Consider the following 14200-nt stretch of genomic DNA (forward strand, 5'->3'; position numbering starts at 1 on the left):
AAACAATTTTAAGTGAGCGTACAAATTTACACACTTATTCATGCCTTTTGTGCAAACAGTGACGCATACATCACTGAGCTGAGAGGCATGCTTGGCGTCAAACAAAGGCAGAAAAAGGTCTGGCCAGCACTGCTTTTATGAAAGACTGAATGTTTCCCATCAAGACCCTGTGCAATTTCCACCAGATGCCTGTGGAGGTGATGCGCGGTATGGAAAATACACTTTTTAAACACTGGCCTTAATGTAGGAGTTTACTGTTGATACTCCTTTTAACACCAGCCTTTGTTTGCAGTGATACACTTTTCTTGTTCCTTCTTACAAAGTGCTAGATACATTTTGCAAAACAAAACAGTAATACATCTAAATCATAAATCAAATACAGTACATCCTTGAGTGTCCTGCATTCCATACCCATGACAAAAACAAAAGATTCAGCTTCAATTTAGTGTGCGTCAGTGTGTGCCTCTGCGAATGTGTTCGTGTGTGTCCACAGAAGGATGTGAGTATTTGTGCACGTGTCTCAACATATACATCTGCAGGTCTGTTGGTGAGATCAATATCAAAACCCTTAAGAGGCCTAAATCAAACAGAAAAAAAAAACTTTCCTTTCATTTTCCTCTCCCTCCATGCCTCCTGTCTTTTCTTCTCTGTTTCAGAGCACCATGGACAATTGCTGGCAGGCTTTCAGATGCAAACAGCTGCTCTCAGATTGTCACTGTGATGGGAAACTGATTATTTAGTCTGCTGTCCCCCCTTTGGGACAGCAACAGTTTCTGTAAGCTACAGAAGACTCTTAAGAGGCTGGGTCCTTTGCCAGAGGCAGCAATGAGACTGTAATGGAGGCTCCCAAGAACGAACATCACAGACTTAAACATATCTATGAAAAGGAGTATGGGCCCCAGGGACGATCTTTGGGGAACATCGCCTTAGCATCTGTTTGGAGCTGTGGCTCTGTTTTACAGAGGCCTGGAGTTTCGTGTAAGAAGGAAAGGGCTGCCTCTCATCATTACCTGCAGTTCTGGGTTCGTCAAGCTGGTGTTGATCAAGCTAGACCTGACAAGGCCTGGATTCACTCCACTGAACCATTCATTTAGAAGATTAATAAGAAGACCTATTACTTCATTAAAGGGATACTTCACCAATTTTCAACCAAAAGTCTGCCCAATGGCGTGCATCGTGTCATCGAGCGGATTTTTTCTGGCTCTGGGGCTGTTGCTCAAACTACAGATTGTACTTCTGCATTATTTGTATGCCCATCTCTAACTGCAACAAAATAAAAACAACCACTGAAAGACCATGGCAGAAGGCAATGTTCCTGTATATATGGAAGAAAATGATTTTAATAGTTTATGACCAGAATCAGAAATTTGGAGCTACTTATATGAGTCAGGATGCAGATTCCAGGAATTACAGCGTAAGGACGAGGAAGACACCGCCACAGCAGAGAGTCAAGCACTGCCAGCCAGTGAGAATATTGACGCAGAGCCGCCTCGCGTTGGGAACAACGAGTGGTGCCGCTGTAGTAAATGTGCACTTACTGACACAGGAATGGTGTCATCGTGCTGCACTCAATTTAACAGAAGCCAGTTTCTTTTGGATGAACTTGCTGAACCTGCAGAGGAAGGGGCACGAGCATCTGTAACATCACACGTAAGCTTTCAGCCACGTTAGGGGACAGGAAGTGGAACTGGAACTGGAACAGGAACTTAGGGGACTGGAAACATAATTCATTATCCCCCCAAAAAAATGAAAAAAACAACCAAAGCCAGCAGGGTGAAACCATTTTTAACAGTCTATGGGTGAAGTCTGAGCATAGTGCAATAGCTACACTTTTTTGTTACTAACATGACAATGTTACAGTGTAAAAACATACAGTACGCATTTTTATGAGGTTTTTTCAAGATTAGCTTAGCACACACACCGCCGCAACTTGGTACCTGGCGGTGCTATGAAAGTTTGGCCTAATACTAGTAGCTCTGACCAAATAAAAATGGGAAACAGGGTTTGCTGCCTAAACTAGATACAATGGAAGATCTGGTCAAGCCTATCCAACAGGAGCGGCCAGAGCACTAACAGATCGCTCCTATTGGATTGGCTTATAAGCGAATGAGTCCAGTACATCCTGGTAGTTGCAGGTTTTCTACCTCCAGAGCCCCTTTTCTCTGTTTCCTCTCATCACATTCCACCATTTTCAAAACTTTTTGCACCTTTTCTATTGCACTTCTTACAGATAGCCCAGTTTTATAAGACCATCTGTCCAGCAGTGAAGTGCTTCTTTAATTTCCTTTAAAACCTCTATTAAATGTTTTTGTAGTATGTAAGCATCTTATTATCGTGATTCTGTTCTTTCTGGTTTGGGGCCTAACAGACAGAAAGTTTGGGAGCACAGACTTTGTGTTGGCTGGACCTCTGTTGGCTGAGGTCGTTGCAAACCACACCACAAGACCATGGCCCGGCCCTAAATGGGAGTGTATGCTTGATGATTTTTGCCTCTTCAGATTCCTAACCAGGTCATTCTTTCAGTCCAATTAAATTCTACCATTCGCTGAATGGTAGGAATGAACCTGAATGGCCTTCTTAAAGCTACAGCATATGACACAGCATCTAGTGTTGCACTGGTAAAGTGATGTTTGGTTCATTTAGGCATGTCCTCTAAAACGAAAAATTATATAGTATACTTTAACTAGCTAAAAAAGCTCTGGTAGTACAAGGGACAATTCCAACAGGTTAACTGCTCATCTTACTTATTTTTCTACAGAGGCATGATATGTATATGGCCTCCACTGCACCCCCATCCAGAAGTCCTGAAGTAATGCCCGAGAACATCATAAATTCTGGTGAATCTATTTCCAGTCTTTCAATTTGGGCAAAAACATTACTGTTATCATGGCTGATTTTGATGTTAATTATTCTTTATTTTGTTGAGCAATATATGCGTCCTTATGTCAAAAAGTCTCTTTAGTTATTTAAAAAGATATATTAGACTTTTAAAGTGAGGGAGATAATGTCAGGAGAGAGTATTCATCATCCATGAACACTACATTACTACCAGCTATAAAATAAGTGGGTAAAGCAACAGACATTGTTCATTATGTAACTGTTTTCCTACAAGATCAGAAAACAAAGAATATGATTTTTTGTGCGCGTCTGCAATCAAGGTTCTACTGTCAGACACAACAATTTATAAATTTCCAAGTACAACTTTCAAAAACAAAAATATATAATAGGTGGCACAGCATTGTTGAATTGACCTCCAGCACCTGATGCAAGATTGACAGCAAGTGGGCGATCTTCTGAAAAAGCTCATATTAACTGGCATTTGACAAGTCCTCTCTCTGGGAGTGTACCAGAGGCTAACAGTGCATTTCAAGCTGAGAGACTAATGTGAGGTGAGTGATGTAAGGTGAGGTGAGGCTGTGGGAAGCCTGCGGCTGAGCACCAAAGCACAGGGCAGCGGTCGGATCAATACCGGCTCAGCCACAGACAAACGAGGTCGGCGTAGTTGAATGCAGAGACGACACTTCCTGATGGGACCAGGTTGGTCATTCATGTACATACACACACACACACATTCATTCATGACAATAATGGCGGTCATTGTTGCATTCTAAAAACCTGTAATTATTAGGTATATTAATTAACCAACTGGTGAATGGATAGCTAAAACCAGCTAAAAAACACAAAATAACTGAAAAACTTAACATAGAGATGTAGACTTAAGTGTTATTTTCATTATTATCGTGGATTTGGCAATAGGAGCAGCCGTCTTACATTGAAAAAAAAACTCATTAATAGAAACCTGCACCCAACAGTACAATTCTTGCTTTGTAATACCAAGCAGTTGTATTTGACCAATATTTTAATACTGTTGGGGAGAGGGCAGACACACCCAGCGTAACCAAATCAGAAACAGGCATCCACGACTGATAAAAATGTCAGTTGAAATTTGTAAAAACTCATAAATAATGGATGCTCCAAGTAGGCAGGGGAGCATCTTCAATGAGCCCAGAGTGCCGAGCATGCTTTCTCATCTCCAAACCGAGGAGCCATCTTAATGACTGCGCCTGGAGACCTGGGGGTCTCCATCAGCCCCCCCTCCGCCCCTGAACTCCACCATCGGACCCCCCTCGTCAAGCCCGTCCACGCTCCCAACCACCACAGATCGTACAGAAGGGAACATGAGCTCTTAAATTAAACATTCACGGCAGCGGCCGCTGCCTGTTTTAGGCAAATCAGCAGAAAATGAAACAAACAGGGCACCTCAGGAAGATCCATGTATGCAATTGAGACATTTTTTGGGGGAGAGTGGAGGGGGGTCCCCTTAAATCTTGTGGAGAGCAGAAAACGCAAATAATGTCATATCTCCTTTTTTGTGTTTTGCAGTTATGCGTTTTGACAGGTTGCTACAAGAGTAGTTCGTGTTTTGGATGTATCTTTGTGTGCGCTGAGAGGAAGAGGAAGATGAACAGTGTTGGTAACTATTTCTTATAGAGAGAAAAAGTGAGAGAATCGAAAAACTGAAGATGCAGAAACACTGGTTTTCTGTCCTGGGCTCCATGGCATCCTGCATTATCAGAACTGGGGTCACCTCTTGGGACAGATGACGGTGGATGAGGTAGTGACCAATATCCCCCTCTATTGACCTGAATTCAGACATAAACAGGAAATGGTCTACAGGAAGGAAGTCATATTTTTTACGGCTGTGCCCTGAATGAGGAAAGCATTGTGCAGGAGCTGTATTTTCAATATACGCATGACTACCTATATCTAATGTTTGTAAAGAGCCACTCACTATCACGCACAAACTGAAAAAATGACAAGCCAGGCTGAGTGAGGCTAGTGTTTATGTTTTCAATGAAATCTGTGGTCATTGTCTTTTCCTGTCACAATTAAAAAGGCCTTTTCCTGCACCAGGCACAGATAAACCTTTTTGTCTCTTTGTTTTTGTTCCTGGATGAAGATCAAAGCATCAGGTCCAGACTCTGGGCTTGTGATCTGTCAGGGAACAGGGATTTATATGGCACTTGCATCCTACGATACTCATCACATCTGCAAGTCACGGTGATAAATCAGATTGGCAAGCTGCACAGCATTAGATGTATACGTGGTGGTCGTGAGGCAATGGCTTCTTCTTTTGAAGGAAAGGTGTTTTGTATTGTTAAAAGATAAAAAAACACAGTTGCTCTATATGAGGTCTCAAGCCTCTTCTCTCCGTTATTGATGAGTTATTTGACTAATCAATGCAATACGTTAGAGACGCACCCACAGGAACATGCACACTTTCTACGCACAAAGATGAAGAGGCTTGATCAATTTCTGCCGAAAGGGTGGTTAAACTGGGCTGAGAGGTGGAGACAGAGGAAGGTGGGGGAATCGGCCCAGAGCCCTACAGGAAGTGATTTAATGTCCAAAAAGACATGGGCTTGTTTTTGCTCCGTCTCTTTCCTGTTGTGTTCTGATAGTGACTTCCTCTCCCCAGTGGGGATGGATACGGGTGTCATCCGTCCATCCATCCATCGTACCCACCCACAGCTCACGGAAATATCATTCTGCTGCCATGCAATCCTATTATTTGAACTGTTTGGAAATCAGTGCAAATGGTCACAAAGAGTGTGTGTGTGTGTGTGTATGTATGTATCTGGTGTCTGGCTATCTGATGCTTTCATAATCATACGTGTGTTAAAATGGTTACATTTTAAGACTATGAAAATAGCACCAACCAATTCTGCTGAAAAGATTAAAAAAATTAAGGCCAGGAGAAAAGAGACTTTAGCTTCATGTTTGTAACTGTTACTGTTATGTTTGCACAGGCATCTCCATCTATTTGAATATGTTTGTCTGTGTGTTAAGGTATGAGCAATAACCTGTGTGAGTGCTACGTATGGGCCTCAACCCAAGCCATGGTAACACTGATCTCTTCCTGTCTGCCTCAGTATCTCTGTGACCAACTCCCTTCCTTTCCGCTGAAACACACTGACTCACAAACACGCACACACACATGGGCACGCACGTGCACACACAAACACACACACACACACACACACACACACAGACTGGTGCTACCAAAATTATGAGCATCTCCTCTTGAAGGCATCGTCTCTCTAACCCTAATCCTTACCCAAATCCGACTCTTGTTTTAACCCTAATGAACACTCTTGGTTTTATCCTGTTTTTTTTTTCCCAGGATTAGATGAATAAAAATGTAATACAATCCAATGAAACCACAGCCTACAAAATGAACCTAGAGATTGATTTCAGCCCCTCAAAGAACCATTAGCAACTAAAAACAGAACATCACAGGCTACAAGGGTGGTACTGTATTTGTTGCAGTGATATTGTACTGGTTTAGAGTTATATATAGTTTATAATTAGATTTTTACCACTAACTGTAACTTGTTTCTTAAGAGTACTTCGGAGGGTAAATCTGGCATCCAAACTTTACTCATCAGTGGTACCATGAAAATTCAGAAATGATGGATAAAAACCTCATTCATGGTAGATTCCTGTTGAATACTTCAACTGTTTAATTTGAGCAGTTTAGTTGATGGTCTGATTGCTAGTGAAGCTTTACAAAAAAATGAGCTGCCAGGATTTGCAATATCAAGGTGAAGAAAATTTAAAGAGGACACCTAGCCAGACAGTTTTGGGTAGTGAGGAGATTGAATCCTGTGACTGTACATTAATAATAATGCATAAAACTACGAGGCCATCCTGTCACTTAAAATCAGAACCACACAGGTATTTAACAAGAAATACTAATTTTTACTAAAGGCTTTGAAGCATTTCCTATTGCTAAAAACTAAAACGAGGTGAAATGAGGTATGTTTGAAAAAGAAAAAGTGATCAACTAATAGTATAATCATCATTACCTTCATCTCTGGCTGTGGTTTTTTGTTTGTCATAGATTGCATTAGATTAGATATAGAGAGGCTGATTTGGTGCATTTTTTAGCCAGCATTTCTCTCTATGGAGAAATAACTTACTGTGTGGGTGTGTGTGTGTGTCACTATGTCTCTGTAGTGTTTCCACCAGTGACCAAAGCACCCCATGCCACAAAGCTTATCTGCTCTCTTCTCTGTTGAGCGATTTATAATGCTGACTATTGCACACACGAACACACACACAGTGACCCACACTCCAACCTCCTGTCTTACTCATTCACCCCATCTACCAACGCGCTTGTACGCTTGTGTTAGTCTCTCACGCACACACATAGATGCATATGTGCACACATGTTCACCTACAGATGGAGGAAATAAGCTCAGCGCTGCCTGTGTCTGCTAAGGATGTGAGGTGCAGTGATGGCACATTAACGATAGGACCCATGACAGCAGTACGCATCGGCCTCACTGAACAAAGTAGGCAGCCAGAGTTTAATTCAATGAGGATTGTTTAAGTGAAACAATGGCTCTCTGCCCCACTGGGGGTTGGGAAAGGGTGAGAAAGGTGAGTTTGTCAGTGGTGGCTTATGGGTATTTTTGTATTTTAAGCTGCGGATGATCCCGTGGGTTTGATGGGGTCGTGGATCAGAAATATCGCTGTGGTGCAGCAGCATCCGTTGTTTTTCAGGTAACGAACAAAAAGCCTGACAAAGAGTGGGATGAAAGGGAAATTGTACCAGGCATGCTCATTAATTGTACCGTATAGACTATTTGGAGGCAGCATGACTCATATATGATTATATTTTTTCCTGTCCATGTCATCAAGAACACCCTGCAATGAATAAAAAGGTATTAAGGACAAAGTTTGCTCAAAGTGTCTTTGAGAAAACACTCAATCTCACGAGTACTGTTTGGAACATTATGGTCACGGGACAGTCTCACTTACCAGTGTCCGCCAATAATCAATTTGAAACAAATAGCGAGCAGCATATACTAAACAATGGAAGCATCGATTCTGCTTTTAATACAGTGACACTGTATAGAATAGTTTATAGTTATTTATAGTTCAAGACTACGGTATATTATAGATGATGATTTCAAGGCGAACGATTACGCTATTAAATATATTGCGACACATTCTTGTTGAACTTTTTATATATATTTTATTATTATTTTATTTATATCAAAACTCTCACTACTTTACCTAGATAATAATGATGGACACGTCAACTGCGTCAGAAGTCATGAAAACGCTTGTAAATGACACAAAGTATAATCACGTGATCTTACATATTTCTTCTCCTTCACCCACCCATATACACTACATAGAGGGCAAAGCTATATGGCCTGTGTGTGCGTGCGTGTGTGTGTGTGTGTGTGTGTTTCTCTTGCATTTGCATTCCTCACAGCCCATTTGGTCTATGCTAATGGAGTCTACTCATGCAGAGCAGCAGGTCTTAATGAAAAACCTTTGGCTGGTGATCAGTGTTATTGATCAGCCTGAGCCCCAGCTTTAAGCAGGGCTAATTGATCAATCACCACTGGTTGCTTTGGATTAATGGAACATGACTGGTGCTCCCCCCTAAGACACACCGACTTCTCATGGAGAGGCCTGTGTGTGTGTGTGTGCGGTTTAAACATTTACACTGTGCATATGTTTATGCGTATTTCTATGTGATGGAGCAGGAGAAGAAAGAGTGCTAGAATATTCCTCTTAAACTACAGTGAGAATACTTTTGATGAAAAAGAGACAATAGTAACTCTTACATAGAGTCTCTCTATGTAAGAGAGACTCTCTTACATAACATACAGTCTCTGTGAAATGCCCAATGTTGCATTTTATCATAAATACACCGAATCTCTTTGATGCTTACAGAAGTGAGGAGCATATTTTTTAATAGGGAAGTGTATAACACTGAAGTGAAAGTAGAAGAGCTGTTTTCCACGTTGATGCTTTCAATTTTAGTTTTTTTAGTAGTAGTTTAAATTAGTGTACTGAAAAATGACAGCAACATCTGAGGCATTGCTCTTGAAAAAGCAGAGGGTTCGAGGAGTTCATTCTGCCTGAATGCATTCATTATGAGGTGGGGACATGAATACAGTTTGACAGATTTTTCAATGAACATTTAATATAACATCTACAACAATATGCAAGTCCCCTAGCTGACAGACGTGACACCAGCAGTCCCCCTGCCAGGAAGGACTGAAGAACACAGGCCCAAACAGGAAACCTCAACAACACACACACACACACACACACACACACACACACACACACACACACACACACATTCATAACCCTCCCATTGAATGAATGACAGGGTGGCTGGCCAGTGGAGGCTCCGTTGAGGATTTGTTTCTTTATGTGTGTTGGAAGGGGGGTGCTGAAGCTTCCAGCTGGCCTGTCATGGGACTCCCAATTGCGTGTGAATGGTACTTAGAGGGAGCTATGGCTAACTGGTCCAACACTGAAACACTCAACAGGCTAGAGATGTCAACTGGGGTGAGTTCAGCAGGGCAAAATCAGGAACGTTATTTTTCTGTTTTGTCCAACGGACCTCAAGAGCAAGATAATAAATTATTGCGTGAATTGCAAAAAATCCAAATAACTCCCTGGAGTTCAAAAGAGGGTCTGATTGGCAGATAAACTAAAAAAAAATACCTTCCATAATCCATAAGTTTTATTGTCATTATTTTTCAAGTCGTAATGCTTTGGAGGATTCATCTCTAAAGCTATTCTGAAATACAAAGTAGCCTAGAGTATCTGTAAGATATCTATAAAAAAACACAGCATGCTTTTTACTATTACTTAAGGATGAGCATGCCACTCAGTTGGCTGAAAAAAGTATTATGCTTTTATTCTGATAAAATGACATTACAAAACTACTCGTTACTGTCTAAAACACGTCAGTGTTGCATAAGGCACAAAATGCCAATGACAACGATCAAGCATCATGAATCACATTGTTAAACAAACCCAGCTAAAAACAACCGTCACACTTATCAACACCTTTGATTGCAATTGATCAGCACAACCTGTCAAGCCTAAGTATCCGATAGCAACAGCCAACCGGTACAGTCTCTGACTCTTGTTTGCGCCAAAGCCAGAGGACCGCCCCCGAGAGCACACACACCATCTCTATCATTTAGTTAACCTTGACCAACTAACCAGCCTCACATAAACACTCACACCCTCCTATCCTTTGACTGACTTGCACATTTTGTGGAATGAGACCACACTTCCACACAATAACCTCTGGTGTGAACTTAATTGTGTATACTCTGGTATTGAGTTTCGGACCATGCCTGGGTCCCGTAGCACTCAAAGAGAAACAGACGCTGTGAACTTGACAATGACTGAGAGAGAGAGAAAGAGAGAGAGAGGGAGATAGAGTGAAAGAGAGAGGGAGCGAGAGACACGGACCACCCAACGGCAACGAAGAAAAACAAAGCTGGGTGGAGAGCAAAGTCAGCTTCGATCACATCGGAGGTAGGACAGTTGGGAGATGTGTGGTAGCGGTTCGCCGAGGGTGAGAGAGGCGGGAGAGAAAGTGGAGCGCTGAATAAGTCATTTAATCTTGGAGTTTGCTTTTAGTAGCATTTTGTCTCAAAGCAAAAATGCTAAATCTGCTATTTTGTTGAGATATCGCCTTTTTGCTTTAGAATAAAGTGAACTTACAATTTTCTTTATCAAATCAATTTTTTTGTCTTTGAAAGACACTGAATTTTTTCGTCAGTTGTGTGATCATTTCCTGTGTTATCACGAGGGGTGGAGGAACACTTCATTCACTTAGAATTCAGAGCTCAGAATAACTTACTTCAGGATAGAAAAAAATACATTAAATTGTAAGTCAGAGTTTGTAAATGGGAAGTCGGGTAGATCCTCTAAAATTCCAGTTTTGTGTTGTGCCATTAAATTAACATAGATGCTCAAATAATCAAACACTATACAAACGTTAAGAGTTAAATGGCAGATTGAAAACCACTGGACCGGAGGTTTCAAGAGTTGGGCTTATGGACGGCTATGAATCACTTTATCAGCGGGAAAAACCTCAGAAAGTAAAGTGCACCTCCATTAACAATAACCACTCATGTGCCCTTTATCAAAGTACTTAACTTCTTAGGGTATGAATCTAAAGCACAAATGACGCTCAGTTGACTTTTGCCTAGATAAACAAAGGCAAGGACACCATGTACAAACAATATTTTCTCAAAGCAAATGTAATTCATATAAAGTGCTCTCTCTTATTTATAACATCCTACATTATGCCGTTTCTTCATTATCAATATCATGACAACATCATTGTCTACAATGTGGGATGCAAAAGGAATTTCACATAATTCATAGTAACTTGTTCGAGTAAGTACATGGAGATGTGGTTCTAATGCTGGCCACCAGGGGGACGGGGATATGCACGGTCTGAACAGGAAGGCTGAGGCTTTCATTTATTTCGAGCACTGGTGAGCATATGTGAAGGTCTATGTGAGAGACAGAGAGCGTATGGGAGAGAGAAAGGGATCTCTGCTGAGCCCTCTAAGTAGCAAAGATCATTTTGGGGAACGCTTGTAATTTAAAATAAATAAATAAATGAATGAATGTAAATGCTTAATTGGTTCTAAATGAACTAAGTCATTTCAACAGGATTTATGTTGTTTAACAATGTCAAAGTCAAATGAAATGGGTCTGGCACCAATAATGCCGGTTCATGCCAGGCGTCATTGTGTAACAGGAAATGTGGGAAATGTGTGGAGGGTTAAACTCAAATTTTGTTTTACTTAAGTATGGGATTTCATATGTTTAATTAATTACTTTTTACCGAATTCATTTTTCATAAGGCTAATATTTCTAGTTTTAATAGTAGAAACATTTATCATGTTTCTACTATAGTAATAACTGAGAATCACAAATATTTCTTATAAGTTTTGGAATTTAAATTCAGTCAAACTGAACTGTAATAACAGACCTGCTGCTGTTGAATGAGTATGATCCCAACACAGTAATTGCTCAGCCCCTGACTTGGGTCTGTTTTTGTCCTAAGGTCAAAGATCAAATGCCGCTGTTGACCCCCTGAACTGCCCTGTTACCCAAAGCTCAGAGTCCCACTGCAGTGACCGATACACCCTGCTGTGTTTGAGTGAGTGAGTGTGTGTGTGTGTGTGTGTGTGTGTGTGTGAGTGTGTGTGTGTGTGCATAGAGAGTCAGTTACCTTTCTATGTAGATGAGTGTCTTTAGGGGATTGGCTCGAGGGATTTTCTAGTCTCTCTGGAACACAAGGAATGGACAGCTGACCTGAAGACAGACACACACAGAGATACAGTGTCACACACACACACACACACACACACACACACACACACACACACACACACACACACACACACACACACACACACACACACACACACACACACACACACACACACACACACACACAGTTAAGTCTGCCAATAGCGTTCAGCTCCACTGAAAAGTAACGAATACACACGTGCGCACACACAAGGACACGTGCTTGTAGCAAGTAAGTAAGCAGAAGTCTTAAAGTGATTTTGCAATGAATAATAACATATAAAATACCATTATTTTCATATTTGTGGTTAATAAGATGATAGAATTTCATGTTTATTTTATAACCCAAATATTACCCTGAAAAAATCCTAATATAACATTGTGGGTGTAAATTTTCTATCTCATATTTGTACTGAATAATGATACAGGCACCATCCAAGAGTAACATTAAATTGAGGCTTGATGTGGTCTTACTGATTCACTTGCATGTGCTGTACGCCCTCCCAAGCACACATGTACTCGAATAGGAGCATCAATTAAATACATAATTTGGTAATATTCTTTTGAATTTCAGAATTGTCACCCAGAAATGGACCACACCTTGTCACTACAATATTATGTTTTAATTTCCAGGAGGTGGGCAAGGGAAGGGCTGACTTTAGCAAATAAAGAACTCTTCTCCTCCTATGATATACTGTATGATCTGTCATTAAGGCATTTAGCAAAAAAAGACTTTTCTTCCAAAATTCTTTATTCAGGATCAATCTTGAAAAACAAGATTACTGAAGCTGATCATTCTCTACTTCAAAATATGAGCCTAGGCAATCCTACTCACAACTGTGTGTGTAAGTGCCTGTTACTCCAAATGGCAAAATTCTTTAAATAACGAACAAAACAAAGGTATGTTAGTATTAATGGGAACCATGAGTCAAGTTAAATAGATTAAAAATGATCCAAGGATTTCTCCCCTCAATGTGACCTGTAAGATCTGAACCAATTATAAAAGGAAACAAGACAGAATTACAAAGGATGGCCCAAAGGTGGAGGATTATAAATTGGAACCAATTAGAAGCAGAAAATGAAAAAAGCAAGACAAGCGTGGCTAATGATACCGTATTCATCAACTTCTAATTTTACATTCCAGGCACTTAGCAGATGCTCTCATCAGGATTGTCTTTCAATGACTGAGCAGGTACTGTAAGGGTTGTTCAAGGACACCTCAAAAGACCAGATGACTGCTGACGGACATCAGGGATACTGCTCTGAATCAATGCGACAGCATCTCTAATCCTAATGCCTTGCTATCACGTTACCAATTAAAAACATTTCTGTTACACTTGCATTTGCACCGTTTCATATTTCTGCTCAACCATTGTACATACCAAAAAATATTAACACACACACATCCACGAATGTAAATTGCATCAATTAAGTTGAAAGAGTTTGACTACATATCAATTCAACAGTTTAATGCTGCAAATGCAGCTTATCTATTGGATATTGTTTGTCTAGTTAGTTTAATTATAAGCAATAAGTTGAAACTGATGAGACTGCTGACTGTAGGATGTAGTGATCTGACTGACACAGCTTGGTAATGTCCCATTTGTAAAGGCTTTAAGTTTTCTTTTTCCAACTAGGGTATTCATCTACTAGCCAGACCTAAAATGTGTAAATTTGTTAATGATCAGGAGTTTGGTAATTACGCTAAATTTGGGGTAATTTTACATGTCACGTTATGTTGTTCGTGTCTCTGGCAGTCCAACAATCTGTATGTTAAACCAAAAGTACATACAGAAATATGGATACAATCTCAGCAGGTATGTCATTGTCATGAGACACACGCCCCATCTGTCTGTCTTCCTGCCTGTCTCTCTTCACTCGTTCAGGCCTGCCGTGTCTGCTCTCCAACAGGCCTGATGCGTCTGGATTAATCTCCCCGGTTGACTGCTGATCTGAAGGTGGGTCGGCCGCCATCCACCAACACCCAAACTAATTTCCCTGTGTCACTGTGTGACACCCCCGCCCACCGTCC

The 14200-nt window shown here is 40.8% G+C and overlaps 1 protein-coding gene across 1 annotated transcript in view; it reads right to left on the bottom strand.

The window, feature by feature from the left end:
• LOC139202669 (adhesion G protein-coupled receptor D2) overlaps positions 1 to 14200 on the bottom strand; it is an 82633-nt gene that overhangs the window by 5787 nt on the left and 62646 nt on the right. Inside the window, exon 23 of the mRNA XM_070832215.1 lies at positions 12089 to 12171. Coding sequence (XP_070688316.1) covers positions 12089 to 12171 — 83 coding nt within the window. The remainder of the gene's footprint in view (positions 1 to 12088; positions 12172 to 14200) is intronic.

The sequence above is a fragment of the Pempheris klunzingeri genome, chromosome 6 (genome assembly GCF_042242105.1).
Source record: "Pempheris klunzingeri isolate RE-2024b chromosome 6, fPemKlu1.hap1, whole genome shotgun sequence".
In the NCBI taxonomy this organism is placed as follows: Eukaryota; Metazoa; Chordata; class Actinopteri; order Acropomatiformes; family Pempheridae; genus Pempheris; species Pempheris klunzingeri.